At 39.9% G+C, this 20,349-nt stretch overlaps 1 protein-coding gene across 4 annotated transcripts in view; it reads left to right on the top strand.

The window, feature by feature from the left end:
• The window catches only part of ATOSA (atos homolog A), a 75,628-nt gene extending 57,946 nt beyond the window's left edge, over positions 1 to 17,682 (top strand). For 3 of the 4 annotated variants that reach the window (XM_056115481.1, XM_056115480.1, XM_056115479.1), the window contains 6 exons: positions 1,359 to 1,438; positions 2,475 to 2,583; positions 4,567 to 4,725; positions 10,536 to 10,604; positions 12,959 to 13,158; positions 16,766 to 17,682. In XM_056115481.1, coding sequence (XP_055971456.1) covers positions 1,359 to 1,438; positions 2,475 to 2,583; positions 4,567 to 4,725; positions 10,536 to 10,604; positions 12,959 to 13,158; positions 16,766 to 16,919 — 771 coding nt within the window. In that variant the 3' untranslated portion in view covers positions 16,920 to 17,682. Of the gene's footprint in view, positions 1 to 1,358; positions 1,439 to 2,474; positions 2,584 to 4,566; positions 4,726 to 10,535; positions 10,700 to 12,958; positions 13,159 to 16,765 lie in introns of those variants that run through there. The other variant, XR_008792605.1, reaches the window with a different exon arrangement.
• The last annotated feature ends 2,667 nt before the right edge of the window (positions 17,683 to 20,349 follow it).

Here is a 20,349-nt window from a genome sequence, read left to right as displayed (position 1 = left end):
TTTGACTTGTAACACATGACAGATCATCATATTTTGAAGCATAGTTTTTTTGTTTTTTTATCACTTACAAGTGCTCATGGAGACTGAGTCCAATGATATGAGTCCAATGATAGAGCATCAGTTTGGAATCACACTGCTTTTGTCTTTCTGACATCAAGTAATACCGGTTCTCCGACCTGTTTCCTGCTCTTTAAAATAAGGATGCCATTGTCTGCCTTTATGTTGTGGGTAATTAATATCACTCCTAACAATCTAGGATTAGGAGGCACTCTATTTATTTACTATAGCAGTCATTTCTTTTTTTTTTTTTTGCTTTTTGGGTCACACCCAGCAATACTCAGGGGTTACTCCTAGCTTTGCACTCAGGAATCACTCCTGGCAGTGCTCGGGGGACCATATGGGATGCTGGGAATTGAACCCCGGTCAGTCACATGCAAGGCAAACGCCCTACCCGCTGTGCTATTGCTCCTGCCCCTAGCAGCCATTTTTATCTTTTCTTTTCTTTTGGGGCCACACCTGCAGTGCTCAGGTGCTACTCCAGGCCCAGTGCTCTGTGGAAAGTCCTGGTGATGTTCAGGAGACCTTATACAGTGCTGGGGGTAGTACTAGGGTCAGATGCAAATGCCCTTATGTGCATTAACTCCTGTACTCTTTCTGGACCTATATAGATGCCATTTTAGTTAAAACTGCAGTATTCAGTCAGTCTTGTAGCAGAATTGAAAACACCATTTTTTTAAAATACCAACATAAAAATTGTTAAATGTTTAATTTTTTTAAATTAGACTCAGCTTTTTTAATGAATTTTTTTATTCCTTCCTCAAATGCAAATTAAGCAAAGTAAGAAAGCTAAAGTCCTTTCATTTTTTATATTGAGATCCACATAAGATTTGGTTTTAGAAAAAACTAGTCTCTCAAAAAGCCCAAACCTGGAGCCTTGGAGGTGGGTCAAAAGTCACTGTGTCCCGGCTGCACCAAGGGAAGTCCCAGAGAACTGCTGGGTGGAGCCACAAAACAACAAATTCAAAAGCCAGTAAGAATGTTTTTATTAATGATCTGCTTTTTCCACATTAGTTAATAAAATTAGAACATAAAAACTATGTCTAAAAAAAGAACATGATTTTAAATAAGTTGTTACTGGATATACTGTTTTGGTTTGATTTTGAGTTTGGGGCCACATCTGTTAGTGGCACAGTGCTCAGGTCATAGACGATGCTGGAGATTGAACCTCCTATATAATCTCTCCGGCACTAAAGATACTTTTATTTTTATGATAAGCTCAACTTTAATTTGGAAAGTGTTTTTACTAATTTAAGTGTCATGGTCTATTTAAATGTCACAAATTGGTATTTTGTTCTTAGGTTCCTCAGAGAAAGACACAGTCAGGTTTCTTTGATCTGGATTCTTCATTACTGCATCTTAAAAACCTATCATCTAGAAGGTATTTGTATTAATTTTTTGTTTACATGAAATACATATTTCTGATTTTTAACTTGACTCTAAAAAGTAAATATTTTATGAGGAATCTTATTTTCCTTTTTTCTTTTTTTTTTTTTTTTTGGTGAGGGGTCCACACCCAGCTGTGTTGAGGTTACTCCTGACTCTATGCTCAGGAATTACCTACCTGGTAGGTTCAGGGGACCATTTAAGATGCCAGGTTCAAATCCCAGTGGGCTGTGTGCAGGGCAGTGCCTTACTGGCTGTACTATCACTCCGGCCCCTACAGAATCTTAATTTCTAATTGGTTATCTGTTTAGTATGATTTCATATACACAATTACTAAGGATAAGTTAGGAAAAGTTAAGACAGTGAATAGTCACTATATGTAATAAACACATATTCATCTTCTCATCTGAGTGGATTTGTATATTTCCAATCATTCTTGTCGTACTTTGAATTATACTTTTTCAATGATATATTTTACTTATACCTTTTACGATATGTATAGTAATATATGTAATAATACAAGATACTACTGTGTTATGTTATTTAAGTGTTAATATCTTTTGAAGCCACACTCTTGAAACCTTCTATAATGTTATATATGTTCTTTGTCAAACATTATAAAAAATGAAATCTAATTAGGAATTTAAACTATTTTTATCTTGAAATTTGGTTATATAATAGTTATGGGAATTTAAGTAAAATCAGTAAGATTCAAATTTAATTTTTTGCAAGTGTAAATTAGAAAATGTTTTTTATTTATAAGAGGGCTGGAGCGATAGCACAGCGGGCAGGGCGTCCGCCTTACAAGCGGCCAATATGGCCGACCCGCGTTCGATTCCTCCGCCCCTCTCGGAGAGCCCGGCAAGCTACCGAGAGTATTCGATATGCCAGACACAGTAACAACAAAGTCTCCAATGGAGACGTTACTGGACCCGCTCGAGCAAATCGACGATCAATGGGAGGGCCTTTACCTTTATAAGAGTATATTATAAAAAAATGATATGCTCATTTGTCTGTTTGTTTTTTATTAGTCCTCAGTCATGTTTAAACATTGAAGATGATCCAGATGTTCATGAAAAACCATTTCTGAGTTCTAGTGCTCCACCTATAACAAGTCTCAGTCTTTTAGGAAATTTTGAGGTAATGATTTTTGAAACTATTTTAAGAGTTGAAGTTTGTTAACCTAGATTTAGTATGTCTGTTTTATATATAATTTTGTTTGTGAAATAAAAGGATATTGGCCGACCTGACTTTGATCCCCAGCATCACGTCTTCTCTTACTGTTTTGACCAGAGAAGTTTTAAATTGTTGATGTCACTGTTTAAAATTTATAGCACACAAACTTAGACTGATAAGGACTTCAATGTTTTCCTTCAGAAAATAACAATGATGAATTAAAACAAAAATACTACATCACTTCTCGATGTATGCATATATATATACCAAATACAATACACAAAAATACTACAATATACAAAAATACTACAATATACAAAAATACAATATACAAAAATACTACAATATACCAAAATACTACATCTATACATATATATGTATAAATAGACATTGTGGAAGGCTTAATGTTTCTCATTCTTACAGTTAAATAACTGACAATTAAATTGTATTTTAGTGAATGCCCTTAGGATAAATAGAAAAAGTGCTTCTCTACTCTTTGTAGGACTGACTTTTAAACTTTTTTTTTGTAATGTGCGTTAAAAATTAAACTTAAAGGGGTAGAGCCATAGTACAGTGGGTGGGCTGCTTGCCTTGCATGCGGCCAAGTCAGGTTCAATCCTTGATATTTATATAATCCCATGAGCAACACCAGGAGTGATTTCTGAGTGCACAGCCAAGAGTAACCCCTGAGCACTGCCAGGTATGTCCAGAAAGCAAAAATAAAATAAAGTGGATTAGGGACATGACTCAGTGGTAGAGAACATGGTTTGATCCCCATATCACCATTGCCATCCAAATGTATCTAACAATGAAAAGCATGTCATATGTGATACCTTTTATGGATTTTTTTGTGGGCGGTGGATTGGTCACATACTTGGCAGTGCTCAGGGATTTCTTCCACACTGTGCCTAGGACTCCTGGTTCTGTACTCAGGTTGTTCCCAGTGATGCTTAGAGGATCATGTGGTGCTGGGAATTGAACCCAGGCCTCTTCAACAAAACAAGTACATTATTACTTAAGATTATAAGTTTGGGGGCAGGAGAAATAATACAGTAGGTCGGGCAGTTGTCTTGCATGTGGTCAACTTGATTCGATCCACAACACCACATGTGGTCCCTCAAGCCCCACCAGGAATGGTCCTGAGCATCACAGAGTGTGGCTCCAAAATAAAGGCAAACAAACAAAAAGATGATAAGTGCTTAGCTTTCCTTTTGATGGGACTTCTATTTATGACCCGTTATGTCACCAAATTCTCAAGTGCTTCTGCGTGGCTAGCGCCATAAATAGACTGCAAAATGTAAGAAAGTCTCGGACCTTATACCTGCTCTGCTAGAGGATATATTTTTTGGGGGGGAGGGGTCACACCTGGCGATGCACAGGGGTTACTCCTGGCTCTGCACTCAGGAATTACTCCTGGCGGTGCTCAGGGGACCATATGGGATGCTGGGAATTGAACCCAGGTTGGCCGTGTGCAAGGCAAACGCCCTACCCGCTGTGCTGTCGCTCCAGCCCCTAGAGGATATTTTTTATTACAGAGATAAGACTAACAGATTAAACAGTTTTAACTAATGGTGCATTTCAAAGATGGTTGGTTAGAAACTCAGAGGGGCAGAGCACATGCCTGGAATGTGTTCCCTGGTGTCGCTCGGCCAGAACAAACTGCATTACAGAGCCACCCTCACAGAGCCTGCCAGGCTGAGCATCAGGGCCCCAAGGACCACAGGAATTCAGTAAATCTTTAAAGTAAGTCATGTTCAGAAATTGGAGTAGAGTAGGAGGAGATGGGTGGGAGCAGGGGTGTTTTTCAGATGAATAGTAAAAATCAGAGCATAACGTTGGTAGTAAACTCTATACTGGTACCAGAAAACATGGTCGTTTTCTTTAGGAAAAAGATGAGTCAATTCACTTTTAAACTTTGTTTCTTAAAACTTACTGTTTGTCTTCCAGGAATCTGTCTTGAACTATCGTTTAGATCCTCTTGGCATTGTTGATGGCTTCACTGCCGAGGTGGGGGCAAGTGGTGTATTCTGTCCCACGCATTTGATGCTTCCTGTTGAAGTGTCATTCTACAGTGTTTCTGATGATAATGCTCCCTCTCCTTATATGGCAAGTACTTCTTAATGTTCTGCTAAAACCAACAAGCTTAATGGCAAATATCTTTAAGTTTAAAGAGATATTGTTACTTTGGTGCAGTGTTAGAACTAAAAAACAGTTCCTAAGAGAAAATTGACGGATAAATAGTGACTAACATACCAAACTACTAACTATCTCCTAACTACTCATTTAGGTTTTTTTCTTTTTGGGTCACAACCGGCAATGCACAGGGGTTACTCCAGGCTCAAGCACTCAGGAATTACTCCTGGTGGTACTCGGGGGATCATATGGGATGCTGGGGATCAAACCTGGGTCGGCCGCATGCAAGGCGCTGTCCTCTGCGCTATCACTCCAGCCCCATCATTTAGTTTTAACAGCAGATGCTTTTGTATTTGAGAATGATGCTGGTAACTTCTATTTGATCTGCAGGAAACAAATTTTGAGTAGTTACACTATAAGCCATAATTCACACTTTAAGTTCATACTCAAATGCTGACTGAGTACTCTAGTTCTAGATGGTTTCCTTCATGTGAGATTCTCGTCTTGGGAGAATTTGCATAAAGATTTGGTGGCCAAATCTATTAGATCTATTAGATTTGTTTTTGAATCATTTATTTAATCCTTAGATTTTTTTTTTTTACCTTACTAGTGATAACGCAGCGGTAGGGCATTTGCCTTGCACGCGGCCGACTCGGCTGACCCGAGTTTGATTCATCCGCCCGTCTCGAAGAACCTGGCAAGCTACCAAGAGTACTTTGCTCACTCGGCAAAACCTGGCAAGCTCCCTGTGATGTATTCGATATGCTAAACACAGTAACAAGTCTCACAATGGAGACATTACTGGCCCCTCGAGCAAATCGATTAAATAGGGGAGTACAGCACTACCATCTATACTTAACTCAATGTTAAAGTTTTATTTTACCTTGTTTGACTGGTGCTAGGGATCAAACCCAAGGCCTCTTACATATAAAGTAAATGCTTTACCCCAGAACCATATCCCCAACCATACTAACGTTTTACTCAAGAGTAATATAGCTAAGAGGTATTTGTACATAGTCTTGATCTTTTAGAACATAGATTTGGAGGCCAGAGAGATAGTACAATGGGTAGGGCACTTGACTTGCTCGTGGCTTACCTGGGATCAATCCCTAGCACCCCATATAGTCTCCTGAGCCCACCATGAGTCAGTCCCAGAGTACAGAGCCAGGAGTAAGCCCTGAATACCACTGGCTGTGCCCTCCTCACGACAAAGGAAGTACATTATTTTATCATTTCCATTTTTTCCATATACAAAGGATAAAATAACATTCAATTGCAGAAATAATCCCAAGGTCTAACATATAATTAATATCAGCCCTTCTACAAAAGACAAAAACGGAAAAGTGACTGGTAGGGCAAGTGTGTAAGAAGTTTGTAGTAAGGTAAAGGTAAAGGCCCTCCCGTTGATTGTCGATTTGCTCGAGCGGGCCCAGTAACGTCTCCATTGGAGACTTTGTTGTTACTGTGTCTGGCATATCGAATACTCTCGGTAGCTTGCCGGGCTCTCCGAGAGGGGCGGAGGAATCGAACTCGGGTCGGCCATGTTGGCCGCGTGCAAGGCAGACGCCCTACCCGCTGTGCTATTGTAGTAATGGTGTTAAATATGGGGTCAGATGTGTTTTCACATTAGCTCTTAGTTTGATAAATATAAGTTGCCGTAGACAATTTACAAGGCTATACACTGTAGTCTTGCTACATGAATTTCCTAGCCTTACCCCTATCCCAATTTTTTGTTTTGTTTGGGGGCCAACCCTGCTATGCTCAGGGTTTACTTCTCTTAGAACACGAACTCAGGTCAGCCACATGCAAGGCAAGTACCCTGCCCACAACACTCTCTCTCCAACCCCTACCTAACTCTTTTTTTCTCCTAATATGCCACTCCCTTCCCATCTCGATTTTTAAGGACTTTAGCAACAATGTCTTTTGTTATAAATGTTGTGAACTGGGAACAGGAATTCTGCATAATTGAAAAGCAAGGAAGATATGTTCTTTTTTTTTTCTTTCGGTTTTTGGGTCACACCTGGTGGTGCACAGGGGTTACTGTTGGCTCTGCACTCAGGAGTTACTCCTGGCGGTACTCAGGGGACCAATATGGGATGCTGGGAATTGAACCCAGGTCGGCCGCATGCAAGGCAAACACCCTACCTGCTGTGTTATCTCTCCGGCCCACTTTTTTAGAGATTTAGTATACTCATTGTTGTTGCAGTTTGTTCAAAGAATGCTGTCTTGCCTCACTCTATTCCAAGGGTGAAAGTTTCATTAAGAAACCTTTGATGTTATTGTCACTATTTAAAGTTTTCTTTTTCTAGTAATATTCATTCTTGTGGGTCATAGTCATAAAAATGCATAACATTGGTTGTTACCAAAACCAATTCTTTGGGAGGGACAGATAATGCCTGAGATAAGGCACTGTCTTGCCCCTTAGGCCAACTTCAGTTTGATCCAGTTCCCTGAGCACCGCCAGAGGTCACTGCTAAGCATAAGGAAGAGTACTTCCTGAGCTCAGCCATTCTGGGAAAGGCCACAAAACAAAACAAAGTTTTTTTTTCGTTGTTTGTTTGTTTGTTTGTTTTTTTCATAAATCTTCCTGGTACTGTGTTATTATTTGACCATTGAAAGTACATCTGGGGAGTCAAGCATGGTTTAACATTCTCAAGTCAATCAACATAATCCCTCATATCCATAAAAGAAAAGATTAAAACCATTTGATCATATCAGTAGATACAGAGAAAGCATTTGACAGGCTTCAGCACCCATTTATGATGAAAAATCTCAGCAAAATGGGCATCGAAGGAACTCTCCTCAATAGAGTTAAAGCCATATACCATAGACCCACAGCAAGCATCATTCTCAATGGGGAGAAACTAAAAGCCTTTCCTCGAAGATCGGGACAAGACACTCTCATCATTCCTATTCAGCATCGTACTGGCAGGCAAGAAAAAGATACCAAGGGTATACAGATAGGAAAGGAAGAGGTTAAACTGTGACTATTTGTGATGATATGATACTGAGAAAATCCTACAGATTCTACAAAAATACTCCTAGAAACAATAATTTTATATAGTAAAGTGGCAGGCCCAAAAGTCCATGGCTTTCCTATATACAAATAATGAAAGAGAAGAAAGCGATATTAAAAAAGAAAGTACATTAATGCTTTCCAGTTATTATTTTTAATAGCATAGAGATTACAGGAGGTAAGGTTCATGCTTTGCATGCTGCCAGCCTCTGTTTGATTCCCCAGTACTACCCATCATCTCTCTCTCCTCCCTCTCTCTCTCTCTCTCTCTCTCACTCTCTCTTTCTCTCCCTCCCTTTCCTTTCTCCCTCCCTCTCCCCCCCTTTTGGGCATCCAATCACATCCTTAAAAACCTTTCTATTGGCTAATTTTATTTTCCAAATCACTTTACAAGTTAGTAATGGGGTCCCTTTGCAAATAACTCGTTCCAAGTCTTAAACCACAAATCTTCCCTACTATAAATTAATAAACTTAATATTCTTTACAGAATGTAATTTACACTTTGTAGCTTAGTATTTCCAAAGGACTGATCATATTTTAGTAAGAGATTATATTACACATCAGCAGAGCGGAGACTCCAAACTTCTTTTTGTTACTTTTGGAATGTCTCATTAACAAATAATACTGGAGCAGGTAGGGTGTTAACCTTGCCGACCCAGGTTCAAGAGAGCCTCTCGGAGAGCCCAGCAAGCTACCGAAGAGTATCCCACCCACACGGCAGAGCCTGGCAAGTTCCCCATAGTATATTCAGTATGCCAAAACCGGTAACAACAAGTCCCACAATGGTTACTGGTGTCCGCTCGAGCAAATCAGTGAACAATAGGAAGACAGTGCTACCATGCTACAAAGCCAAAAGCACAGAAAATTCTGTCATTATAATACAGGCATTTTTGTTAATAATTACTTAAAGATGAACTCAAAGAAATCTGATAAAGGGGCCTGAGCGATAGTACAGCAGATAGGGTGGTTTGCTTTGCACATGGCCAACCCAGGTTCAATCTCTGGCATCCCATATGGTCCCCCAAGCACTGCCAGGAATAATCCCTGAGTGTCTCCTGAAGTGACCCAAAAATAAAAATAAATTTTTTTAAAAAAGAACTTCAGTATAGCTTGAGAGTAAGAGGATGTGAAGACCCCCCCCCACCACACACACACACACACACACACACACACACACACACACACAAAGCAATAAAAGAAGTTTTACATTTTTAATAGGTCGTGCTAGTACATATCTTGTGTATTCAAAAAAAATGAATGTGAAACCGTGGCGCTCTCTCAACCGCTTGTGTTCGGTGGTCTTAGGTCACTTCTGCCACCCAGGATGGCCGATGGTGGTGGACAGATGAAGAAGGAAATGAGGGCCGGGCCGGTTGTTGATCACTGGCAGTTTATTCCAATCTTGTCTTGATTCTCTTCCTATTTTTCTCAGTCCCCTTCCCCCTGCCCGCTCTTACAGCCTTAGTTATATCCCCAAATCATGGGAGGTTGGGGTAGCAATTACACATAGGTGTGGTCATACAATTAACAGATGTAAAGTCCTTCCCTCAGGGGAAGCTTCTCCTAGGACAAACGCTCATCCAACAAGATGCTAGCAGGGTCCTAATCCAGTTGTTACCTTTGGATCATGACAGAATTTGTTCATGACCGTGCTCTTAACTTTTAAGTATTATGGTGTTTGGCCTGGCCCGTTTTGATGTCAGGGTAGCTCACAGCTTGCCCTGGGTCCATTCAGTCCCTTGTCGGGACCCTGCGTTTGGGGTGCTAGGAACTAAGGGCAACTGAGGCTTAAGTTGAGAAAACAGATGCCCAGGAGTGAATACTATTTGGAGTCAGTTAACTCCCAAATTACAAAAGCATAGCATTAACTCTCTTCCTGTGTCTATACTGAAAGGACATTGCTCTAAAGTAACTATGCAAAAAGATATAAAGGAAGGAGAAAAGCAACATTTCACTTACAAATACAAATCCAGTGTCCTAGAAGGATCTGACCTTACAAGTCAACAGAATCTGATTGGGGATAAAGGTGATTGACCAGTTGGGGAAGCAGAGCACCAAGAAGAGGTTACAGATACACAGAGGAATGGGAGTGCCTCGGGAGCACTGTGATGGGTGTAACTCAATAAACCTAAGCTCTCCGTGGCAAGGGAGAAAGGACAAACCAATGTTATCCTACGATCTCTAATAATGAATTTGTGTGTGTGTGTATTTTTTTGACTGAATGATTGACTACATTTTTATCCAGGAACAGAACCATCTACATGCATGACTTTATGTGACTCTAAATCAATAGTTTTAATATGTCATTTACCCCACAAAACACAAGATAATATTTTTGGGCCACACCTGGCAATTCTCGGCCTATTCCCTGGACTAGGTAGTACTTGGGGATCATGTGCAGTACAGTCATAAAACCCAGACCTCCTGCATGCAAAGTGTGCACTCTGGCCCATTGATCTGTCTCTCCAGCCCTAGTTTAGGAACTTCTTGCTTCTGTACCCTCTTAGAAATTTTGAGCAGTGTGGCCATTAATGTGTTATGTTATTTATGATAGAATCTTCATGAAGAAGAATAAATTATTTCATTAGGTATGGAACCCTCTATTTCATACTCATAGTCCAGATCTCATTTTATACTCATGGAATAAATTAATTCAACTTAAATGTAATTCTGAAATTTTAGTAATTGTATAATGCATTGCTTTTATTTCAGTGTCTTATGTACCTATAAGTCGATTTATACTCAGTTTGTCTTCTTTCATTTCAAGGGTGTGATTACTTTAGAGTCCCTTGGTAAAAGGGGTTATCGAGTACCTCCTTCAGGAACAATACAAGTGGTATGTGTTTTATAGCCTACAATTGCAATAATCATTCTCTCACATACATATAGAACTTAGCCCTTTCTCCTGCTACTGCTGCTGCAACAACTTTGGTAAGTAACAGTGGGGCTGCAGCTTGGTTTGGAGTTTCCCTGCTCTGCCCCAGAAGTGGCCATTTGGGGACCTCCAGAACAGGAAAGCATAATAAGCTAATCAAGGTGAATGTTTTAGAAAACTAGAGTATGACAGTTTAGAGTGAACTTAATTAGAGTGATTGTCGTTGTAATTAGACATTACCAGTGATTGCTATTTAATGTAATTAGCTAGATCTTTTCTGACCTGTTTGAAAGGAGACTCGGGTATTAGATTGCTTTGGCAAGAAAACTTGGTTAAGAAAACAGTATTAATCCATAGTGTAATCATTCCTAAAGGCAATCTAATTAGATGGTTACACACAGCAGAAATACATATTGACAGATGTCAGGGCAGAGACCATAGTCTTCTCTTTGGTCTGAAACTCTTCTAGCCCAGAGCAATCCCTTATTCTTGGGCGAGGGTCTCAGAAGATTAGTTTGATGACAAGGCCAATTGGTGGTTGAGTTTATCTTCCATCAGATCCAGGTTAATCTCATAACCACAAAGTCTGTCACAGCTATCTCTTGCAGACTGGAGAGTCTAGATGGTGTGCTGATATTTGCACATTGTATTTCAATAAGGCTGAAAAGGAAAATGGAGTCTTGCTGAGTTCTTGCACTCCCAATGTAATCCTATTCAATAACCCTTTTCACGTTTGGTTCAGCTATGATGAATTGTTGTGAGACTACTTCCTCTCATTATCTTTGCTGCAGTATTGCAATGAGTCTATACTTGGCTTATTTAGCATCACAGGAATGAAACATAGCACTATGTATTTATATATGTGTTTGAATTGTGATAGATATGCATAAACATCATTGCATATTGAACTGAGGTTTTATGTTGAATTGTCTAATGATCTCTAAGAATGATCTTAAAGAATTACTTTTCTGTTCTCTTGCCTCTGGCTAGTAGCTCGTGAGAAAGTGTGAGTCACTGGAAAGCCAGCTATAACTTGATATAATAGTGAAGCATAAACCCAGAAGCAACACATTCACCTCTTGTTAATGGGCTGTCAATTTAATAATTAATTTTAAGTTTGAAACTTAGGTATATGTTTCGTTATTTTTAGAGTTTAACAGTGTGTAAATGTGGTTTGAACTCCTAGCTTGTTAGTTGGTCTGGTTATTGAATGTATTAGCCGTAATCTTAAGACTCACTAGATTTCAAAAATTGGATCATAATATTGATATATTTCTCATTTTGATTCAGTGAGTGATGTCCAGTGCCACGGATGAGCTTCTGAAAGCATGGGCACCAAGTTACCTATTGATGTGTTGGTAATTTGGTTAAAGTCAGATTAGTAGCTTAGGATTTTGTTTAAAAAGTAGAACTTTTAAAAATAATAATTGTTTGATTATTCATGTAAGTATCAGTTGAATTTAATGTAGCCTTCACAATATGTATTTTGGTCTTAACGATAATGGATAATTTTAAAAGGTTGTCAGTGCTGCCTTCAGTAAGAGACCATGAAATAAGATTTAGCCTAACTTTGTATCTAATAATAATGGACTTTATTTTTTTATTTTATTTTTTAAAACTGGAAAAATTTCCAAATAGAAAAATGTGCCTAAGAATACATTTAAATGTTACACTAACTGTATTTAAGACACCAAAAAGTTTAGTCAAAAAGAGGTTTTAATTTTTATTTTAAGAAACTACCATTAAAATACACAGAAATTTTAAAGTTATGTTCTGAGAACTTTACAATTAATACTCTAATGAGGCAAATGTTTGAAATAGTTAAAGTGAGATAGCATTCATTTACATGATTGTTTTAGAGATTCGTTGTCACAGCTCTTCAAATAATATACTTTCAGTCCACATCCACTACCAGAGTATCAATGTCCCTATAAAGTTCATTGGACTCATTCCCTTGAACTAGAATATTTCCACCCCCTGACAGGGTAGGGAGCATTTTGCTATATCTAGTGGAACTATTAAAATCTGAACAAAAGATCAGTTGCACATTCTGTTATTAATAGGAAGTGTGTGACTAAAGATTTTTATTTGGAGGTTTAATATGAGATTAAAATTTAAATTGAGTCTTGAAAAATGTTTAGTTTCATTTTGTAAACTTCTGATATTTTATTATCCTTAATTCCCCAAACTAAATTATGCCCACCGGGATCACTTCATTATTTATAAAAACCTGTTTTATTGTTTGCACAATCTTTTGATTCAAGTCAACATTCTTTCAATGTTTTTGAAGAATAATCTCTCTGTTGTTTCTTCAGACCTTATTTAACCCTAATAAGACCGTTGTGAAGATGTTTGTTGTGATATATGATTTACGAGATATGCCTGCCAATCATCAGACATTCCTACGACAGAGAACATTTTCTGTACCTGTTAAGCAAGAAATGAAGAGAAATATTAATAAAGAGAACATTCGACACACAGAAGAACGGTTATTACGCTACCTCATACATCTGAGGTAATGAACATGAAAGGTTATTTTAAAAGTAAAACTAATTTTTTTAGTTATTTTAAAAAATCACTGAGGCCAGAGAGATAGTACAGTGGTGCTTGCCGAACATGCGACTAACCTGGGTTCACTCCCTGGCATCACCTAGAGACCCCACATTCCGCTAGGAGTGATCCCTGAATGCAGATCCAGGAGTAAGATCTGAGCACCGCTGGATGGGGGGGGAGGGGGAAATCACAAACCAGTCATTCCCCTGCCTGTGGCTCTCACACATTTCAGTTGTGGAGTACCACCGGCGTTCACAAACAGGTTTCAGTGCTCACACTCAATCACTGTGCTCACTGAAGTTCATTTTTCTTTTTTGGTTTTTGTTTTTTGAAGTAAAATAGTTTTTAGAGAAATATAAAGAGTGAGGGAGACAAAAGAATAGAAAGAGAAAGCGGTGGGAGTCCACATCTCCAAGGAAGCAGAGGTCACTCACTGACTTGCAGTGCTCACACTCTAGCTCTGGATAGCCTGGAAACACTCAATAATACGCCAGTATAGCATCTAGTCCTCTGGTCATTTTTGCTTGTTGAACTGGGAGAGTTTTTGTTTCTGCTGTGCAGTGTTGAACACCTTATATCAAAATGCTATGTCCAGAGTAGTAAAACACATTTTCTAAAGCAGAATTGTAATGTGAGATATGTGCACAGGCATGTACGTGTAGAGTAACGGCCCCTTCTTTCCTCTTACTGGTGCCTGCTACCAGCTTTTATGCCAAGTAAAAGTGATATGTTATCACTTAACATAAGAAAGATATATATATTTTATTTAACCCAACATAGCCAGTTGTTATCATTTGCATATATAAGACTTATCCATGAGCTATTTTTTAAGTCCCTCATTATACTAAATCCTGAAGTTAATTATATACTAATATACAACAGCACAACTCAGTTATCACTAGCCACATTTCAAGTGTTTAGTAGCTACATGTGGCTGGTGTTTGTCATATTGGACAGAGAAGTTCTTAGACTTCATACATAGTATTTATATGTGTATTTGTTCATATTCAACAACAATTTATGTCGTCATCCTTTTAGGCACTAGGGAAACAGCAATGATAAAAACACTTGTTTGGACCAGAGAGACAGCTCAGTGAGCAGGTCAGCACATGTTTTGCATGCAGGAAGCCTAGAATCTAGCCCTGGCACCTCCTGGTCCCCCAGCACTGTTAGGTGTCTGTGTGAGGAAATCTCTTTTCTCATAGAGCTATATTCTAGAAATTAGATCAGAAGCTTATAGTACCTGACTCACAACTCTAGGTTACAAAAAGACAGGTTGTGTGCCCTCTAGTTTTGAGTTTTCCAAAACCCTTAAGGAAGCTGTTTAGCCAGAAATCATACTGGAGCTCCCAAGATTAATGTTGATCTTAATCAGTGATGCTGCTAATAATGTTGTAATTCTTTTCATAGTAAGTTCTCAGCCACAAGAATGACAGTTTTTTGCTTTGTTGGGGAAGCACTTCCCAAGGGGTGCGCAGGCACCTTCTGGCCCAGGGACACCTTCTGGCAGTTGGATGCAGGAGCTTGAGGATGGGCTGCTGCTTATGCCTGGAGTGGGGAGGAACCCCAGGGCCACTTCGGGAGTGCTAAGGTCTCCAGGGCCCCAGTGATGCTCAGGGGACCACGGATCTGCTGAGGATCTAAGCAGGATCAGATGCATGCAAGGCATGTACCTAACCTCCGTACATTAATTTGTTGCAGTGCAACTCCTTACTCCAGAGCACTGTATCAGGAGGAGATGCCTTTTTTCAATGCCCAAGCAAAAGGACCCCTTTTGTTCTCTTACTGATGCCAACAACCAGTGATTATTCAATAGATCTGCCATACAGTGGTGATCTGGAATTACTAGGAGTGAGCTGTGGACACTTAGAAGTAGGAGAGTCTGTTGGGTAGTAGCTCTCACCATATTATAGTTTAAATGGTCGTCTTTGTTCTTGTTGATTAGATACACACTTACAAAGTTGTTCATGATTGGATGTCAGTCATACAGAGTTCCAACACCTGTACCTTCACCAGTATACATTTCCCACCACCAATATCCCCAGTTTGCCCTCCCCCCTCCGGGCCCACCCCCGGTCTTGGAGTCCTCTGCCTGTTGTTTGGCATCCTGGGGTATAGAACTATTACAGTGTAATAAAATCCAACTGAATAATAACATCGATAATAATACTACTACACAATATCCATAAAATTAGAATTCTAATATAGTAGCATCTTACATATTACTATGGCATATATTGTGCCATTATATGAGCTATCTTGTGCTGTGTAGTATATGCTATATATTATAATATATTGCTATAGAATATAAAGTTTCTTCATATGTTTATTAGATAATCTAACATCTAGAATAATATAGTAATATGACATGCTTTTATCGTTATGATATTGCTAAGGAGACAGAAACTCTGTGTGTGATTTTAATAACTATGTTCATGTCACTGATAACTTGCCCCCTGACTTTTAATAATTCGTTTTTAATGGTTGCCCCAATTGGTGGCGGCAGTCCTTTTTCAGATCTTGATCTCAGAACTTGGTCTCTTTCTGTGGTCACTTTTGATTCTTGAGTGGACTTTCTATATATATATATATATATTTTTTTTTTTTTGCTTTTTGGGTGACACCTGGTGATGCACAGGGGTTACTCCTGGCTCATGCACTCAGAAATTACTCCTGGAGGTGCTTGGGGGACTATATGGGATGCTGGGAATCAAACCCGGGTCAGCTTCGTTTGCAAGGCACACATCCTACCCACCGTGCTCCAGCCCCTGGACTTTATATTTTAAATTGACTATGTAAAGATGGAGTGGGGGAGACCCAAGTCTGTCTGTTTACTTGTCTGACCCCACTTGGATTTCCAGACACAGCTCACATAGCCACAAGCCCCAGTGGCTAATGCTACAAGAGTTTTAAGTGTTGGGATATAAGGAAGGAGTGACAGTGGGAAAATATTAGTCTGTCTCTGAAGGACGAGGGGGGGGAAGGACAGGCTATTTGGCTCCTCACAGGTGGCTGGATGGTCAGGGGATGTGGACTCTGTTCATATCATTTCTGCTCAGACTCTGCACACCAGACCAGAAGGAGCCCGGATAAGAACTGAAACTGTGTTTACTCTAGCTTGGGGTCTTTCCCTCTTGCAGGAGACCAGCAAGTCTGTGCTGATGTCTCTGTGCTTCTAGAGGATCAGCAGGATTGTGCCCAAACCTGTCCAGCCACCAAGGGCCAAAGAACAGCCCCTCAGGACTGGGGGGTGGGGGGGAGGATGAAGTTGTGTGGAGTTAATCTATCCGTGCGTCTGTAAGATGCTATGACTGCAGTACATACTGCAATACACTGACTGTCAGGAGCCAGTTCTGGGGATGAGGAAAGCTCTGTGTGTGGTGGGGGCAAGGACAGGAAGAAGCACCTCCACAGTTACTAGAATGGAGTGTCGAAGATCCTTGAAATGGAAGACGATGCTTTAGCAGTAACAGTGTTTGTAAAGAGGTATGGTAATATTGTGGTAAGCTTATATTCCTGCCTTCAGTATTTGCAGCTTATGTTTGTGTCTTGTTTGTTCATTTGCCTAGGTTCCAGAGTTCTAAGTCTGGAAAGATCTACCTCCATAGAGATGTGCGACTCCTGTTCTCCAGAAAGTCGATGGAAGTTGATAGCGGTGCTGCATATGAGCTCAAATCTTACACGGAATCACCCACAAACCCTCAGTTTTCACCAAGATGTTGATCAGTAGATTGCTCAGTAACCACATCTGAAAGCAAAAATTCGTATCGAACAGAGTGTATCAAATTAATAGCCAGGAGAATGGATCTTCTCCTGTTAATCCTGGACCAGTTTTTATTAAAGGATTCCTGGAATGAGATCCATATATTCCAAGTAGACTGGAAAAGCTCATGTCCTCATTTTTTTTGTACCATTGAAACCTCTTCATTGGACATGTTGCAAGAGCAAGCACCCCCACCCCCATTTAGACTAGTGTTTACATATTTCCCAGTTATTTAATATTTAATGTTTTCCTTAATACTCAAGTCATATTTGTCTCCAGTATTCTAATGTAGCACAAATTCTATGTAAAATCATACTATGTATTTTTGACATTAATGTTGAAATTGAAATATATACACAAAATCTTTAATTTTGTGTGATGTGTTTAAGTATTATTTAAGTTATTGAAAAGGAGAATGAAATACTACGCTTCCTTAATATTAATGCACTATGCAAGCATGTATACGTTTTCCATTTCCTGAGTTTAGTTTCAATGAGTTCCCCCCAGGTTACTGCCTCACACCCTGCAACGTGCTGTACTGACGGTGCAATGTGGATTAAGCTGCTTCACATGCCCTCTGCAAGGTCAGATCATTATGCTCCTTCATAATTTTTCTAGAATCCCATTTCCCAAGAACAGTTCTATTTTTCCTTAGTCACTACTACAAAAACTTTACATTCAACTGCTCTCCTACTCTAGATAACTTTTGCAAATTGTTAAAAAGAATATGTACTTTGAAAACAAATAGGTATTTATATTGTAAATATATGCAGAAAAATACTGTGTGTATTTGACTTTCATTTTTAAATGAGACCTTTCTGGGACTGGGAATTTCTCGTACCTCGATGGCAGTTTCCATTCTAGTTTCACAGCTGCCAAGATGACGGGGAAGATGCACTGAACTTTGATCCCATTTATCACTTTCTTGTCCGGGGTCCTATTGTTGAATTTGACAGCTGAGAAAAGAAATGACTGAAATACTGTCTGAGTGCATCAGGAGTTTCTCCCCCAACCCACTAGCACCAGCAGAGTCCTGTGTGAAATGTCTGGTCAGGGACAGTGCACAGCAGTAGATCAGATAACAAGGCACAAGACAGGAATGACCTGGGCAGCACTGTGGGTGCAGGTTAGGATCCAGGCTGCTCATGTAGGCCAGATGCTGAGAGTCTAGAAGCAGGTAAACAGTTTGGAATTGTGCAGAGGGGATGGTGTTTATTTGGAGCTCCTGCATTAGCTGGAGAGGCTCAGAGAGTCGGTGGGTGGTGTCCAGCAGGAAGCTTCAGGGTCAGGCGCCTGGGAGGCCTGGGTCTGATCCCTGGCACTACATGGTGACACAAGCACTGGCATGGCCCTCAGACCAAAAATACACTGTAGCACTGTAGCACTGTCCTCCCGTTGTTCGTTGATTTTTGCTCGAGCGGGTATCAGTAACCTCTCCATTGTGAGACTTGTTGTTACTGTTTTTGGCATATCGAATACGCCGCGGGGAGCTTGCCAGACTCAGCCGTGCGGGCGGGATACTCTCGGTAGCTTGCTGGGCTCTCCGAGAGGGATGGAAGAATCGAACCCAGGTCGGCCGTGTGCAAGGCAAATGCCCTACCCGCTGTGCTATCACTCCAGCCCACCAAAAATACAAACAAACGTAATATACTATCGAAAAGAGGAAAGTGTACTTATATTCCATGAAATTTTTAAAGAAATTTTCAGTCATATTTTTTTTTTCCACAGGGGTGAGGGTCAGTGAAGGGTGAAACCGGCAACTATTTCAGAACAGAGTAGGCATGGGGGAGGCATTCAGTGCCAGGGATTGAACTCAGGGCTCACACATGCCAGGTCTATGCTCCACCACTCAGCACCATAGCCCCAGCTCCTGAGGATTTTTTTCATAGTCTTTTTTGTGTGTGTTCTTGTCAGTTGTATATGTGAGGTGTGTGTTTTTGTGTGTGTTTAAATTTCTCGTTATAGTTTGGATAATAGGGTTACAATCATGTTCACATTTCTGATATTGAAGGCAAAGTGACTTTGTACTTTGCACAACCCAAAGTGCCCTGACCTTACCCCATTCCTTTGGTCACCTCCAGTTCAATATTCTTCCTCCCCCGAACTCTTCTCCCATTAATTGTTGATTCTCAGTTATGGTTTTGGTGTATATTGCTACCTCCTTCAGCACCCTGTGCTCAAGTTCCTCCATCCAGGTTCCAGTCCAGTAAATCTGTTCATTCCCCTCACCCTATCACCCCAAGCCTGGCACTCTTGGGTCTGTATTCTAGTACACAAGGTCTGTTATCACTCATCCTGAAAGATATATGCACACTTGTGTTTACTGAGCTCTCAGTACAATATCCAGAATATAGAAGAAAGTCATATGTCAAAAACCAAATAAATATAGAAATGGTAGATAAATAATTTTTAAAAGAAATTGTAGAGTTTATACATAGTGGAATACTACTCAGCCTTAAAGAATAATGAAGTTATACAGTTTGCAACAACTTGGATGGAATTGGAAGGCATCATGTTCAGTGAAGTAAGCCAGAAGCAAAAGGACAAATTCAGGGTGTTCATAGTCTTAAAGCTGTGCCAAAGCAGTATGGGATGAGGACTCGAGGTTTCGTTTCTAATCGTAGTTTTGTGGTAGAACTGATTACAGGAATCCAAACTTTATGAGTCTATATGAGTGAAGGAGGGGAGATTTTAATTGAATCCTTATGATATATACAGTTACAAAGCTGTTCATGATGGGGTTTCAGTCATACAATGTTCCAACACTCATGCCTCCACCACTATAATTTCCCACCACCAATGTCCCCAGTGTCCCTCCTACCACCCCCTAACCCCAGCCTGCCTCTGTGGCAGGCACTTCTCTCCCTCTCTCTCTCTCTCTCTCTCTCTCTCTCTCTCTCTAATCCCCACTCTTCCCTAATTTCTCTATTTTTTCGCATATGACTTGTAATACAGATACCGAGGGGAAATTGTTCTTGGCCCTTCACCCATTTTCAGCACACGGGAGATTATTATTAATGTGCCTTCTTTTCTTTTCTTAAATCTATTTTTTTTTAATTTTTAAAATTTCAGTGCTTATTCTGTACAGTAATAAGTATTTCAGTACATGTATCTATGCTCCTTGCACATTTGACAAGAGCCCGTATTGATTATATAAAACTTATAAAACAAAGTAGTTAAAATATCCATGTTTAGGGCTGGGGATACAAGGTCTCCCCAGAAGTAGTGGGGGCCACCAGGGGTACACCTTGTGTGCTAGGAAAGTGGGTTCCTATCCATCCAAGCATCCAATTCTAGCCCTTTGTGCTATCTCTCCTACCATAAGAAAGAAAGAAAAACAATTAAATATTTAATTAGAACAAATGTTTCTGCCTCCTTTAACTTTTTCAA

This window comes from Sorex fumeus, unplaced genomic scaffold (genome assembly GCF_029834395.1).
Source record: "Sorex fumeus unplaced genomic scaffold, SorFum_2.1 ptg000029l, whole genome shotgun sequence".
NCBI classification, from domain to species: domain Eukaryota; kingdom Metazoa; phylum Chordata; class Mammalia; order Eulipotyphla; family Soricidae; genus Sorex; species Sorex fumeus.
This window is presented reverse-complemented; position numbering and strand designations above follow the sequence as displayed.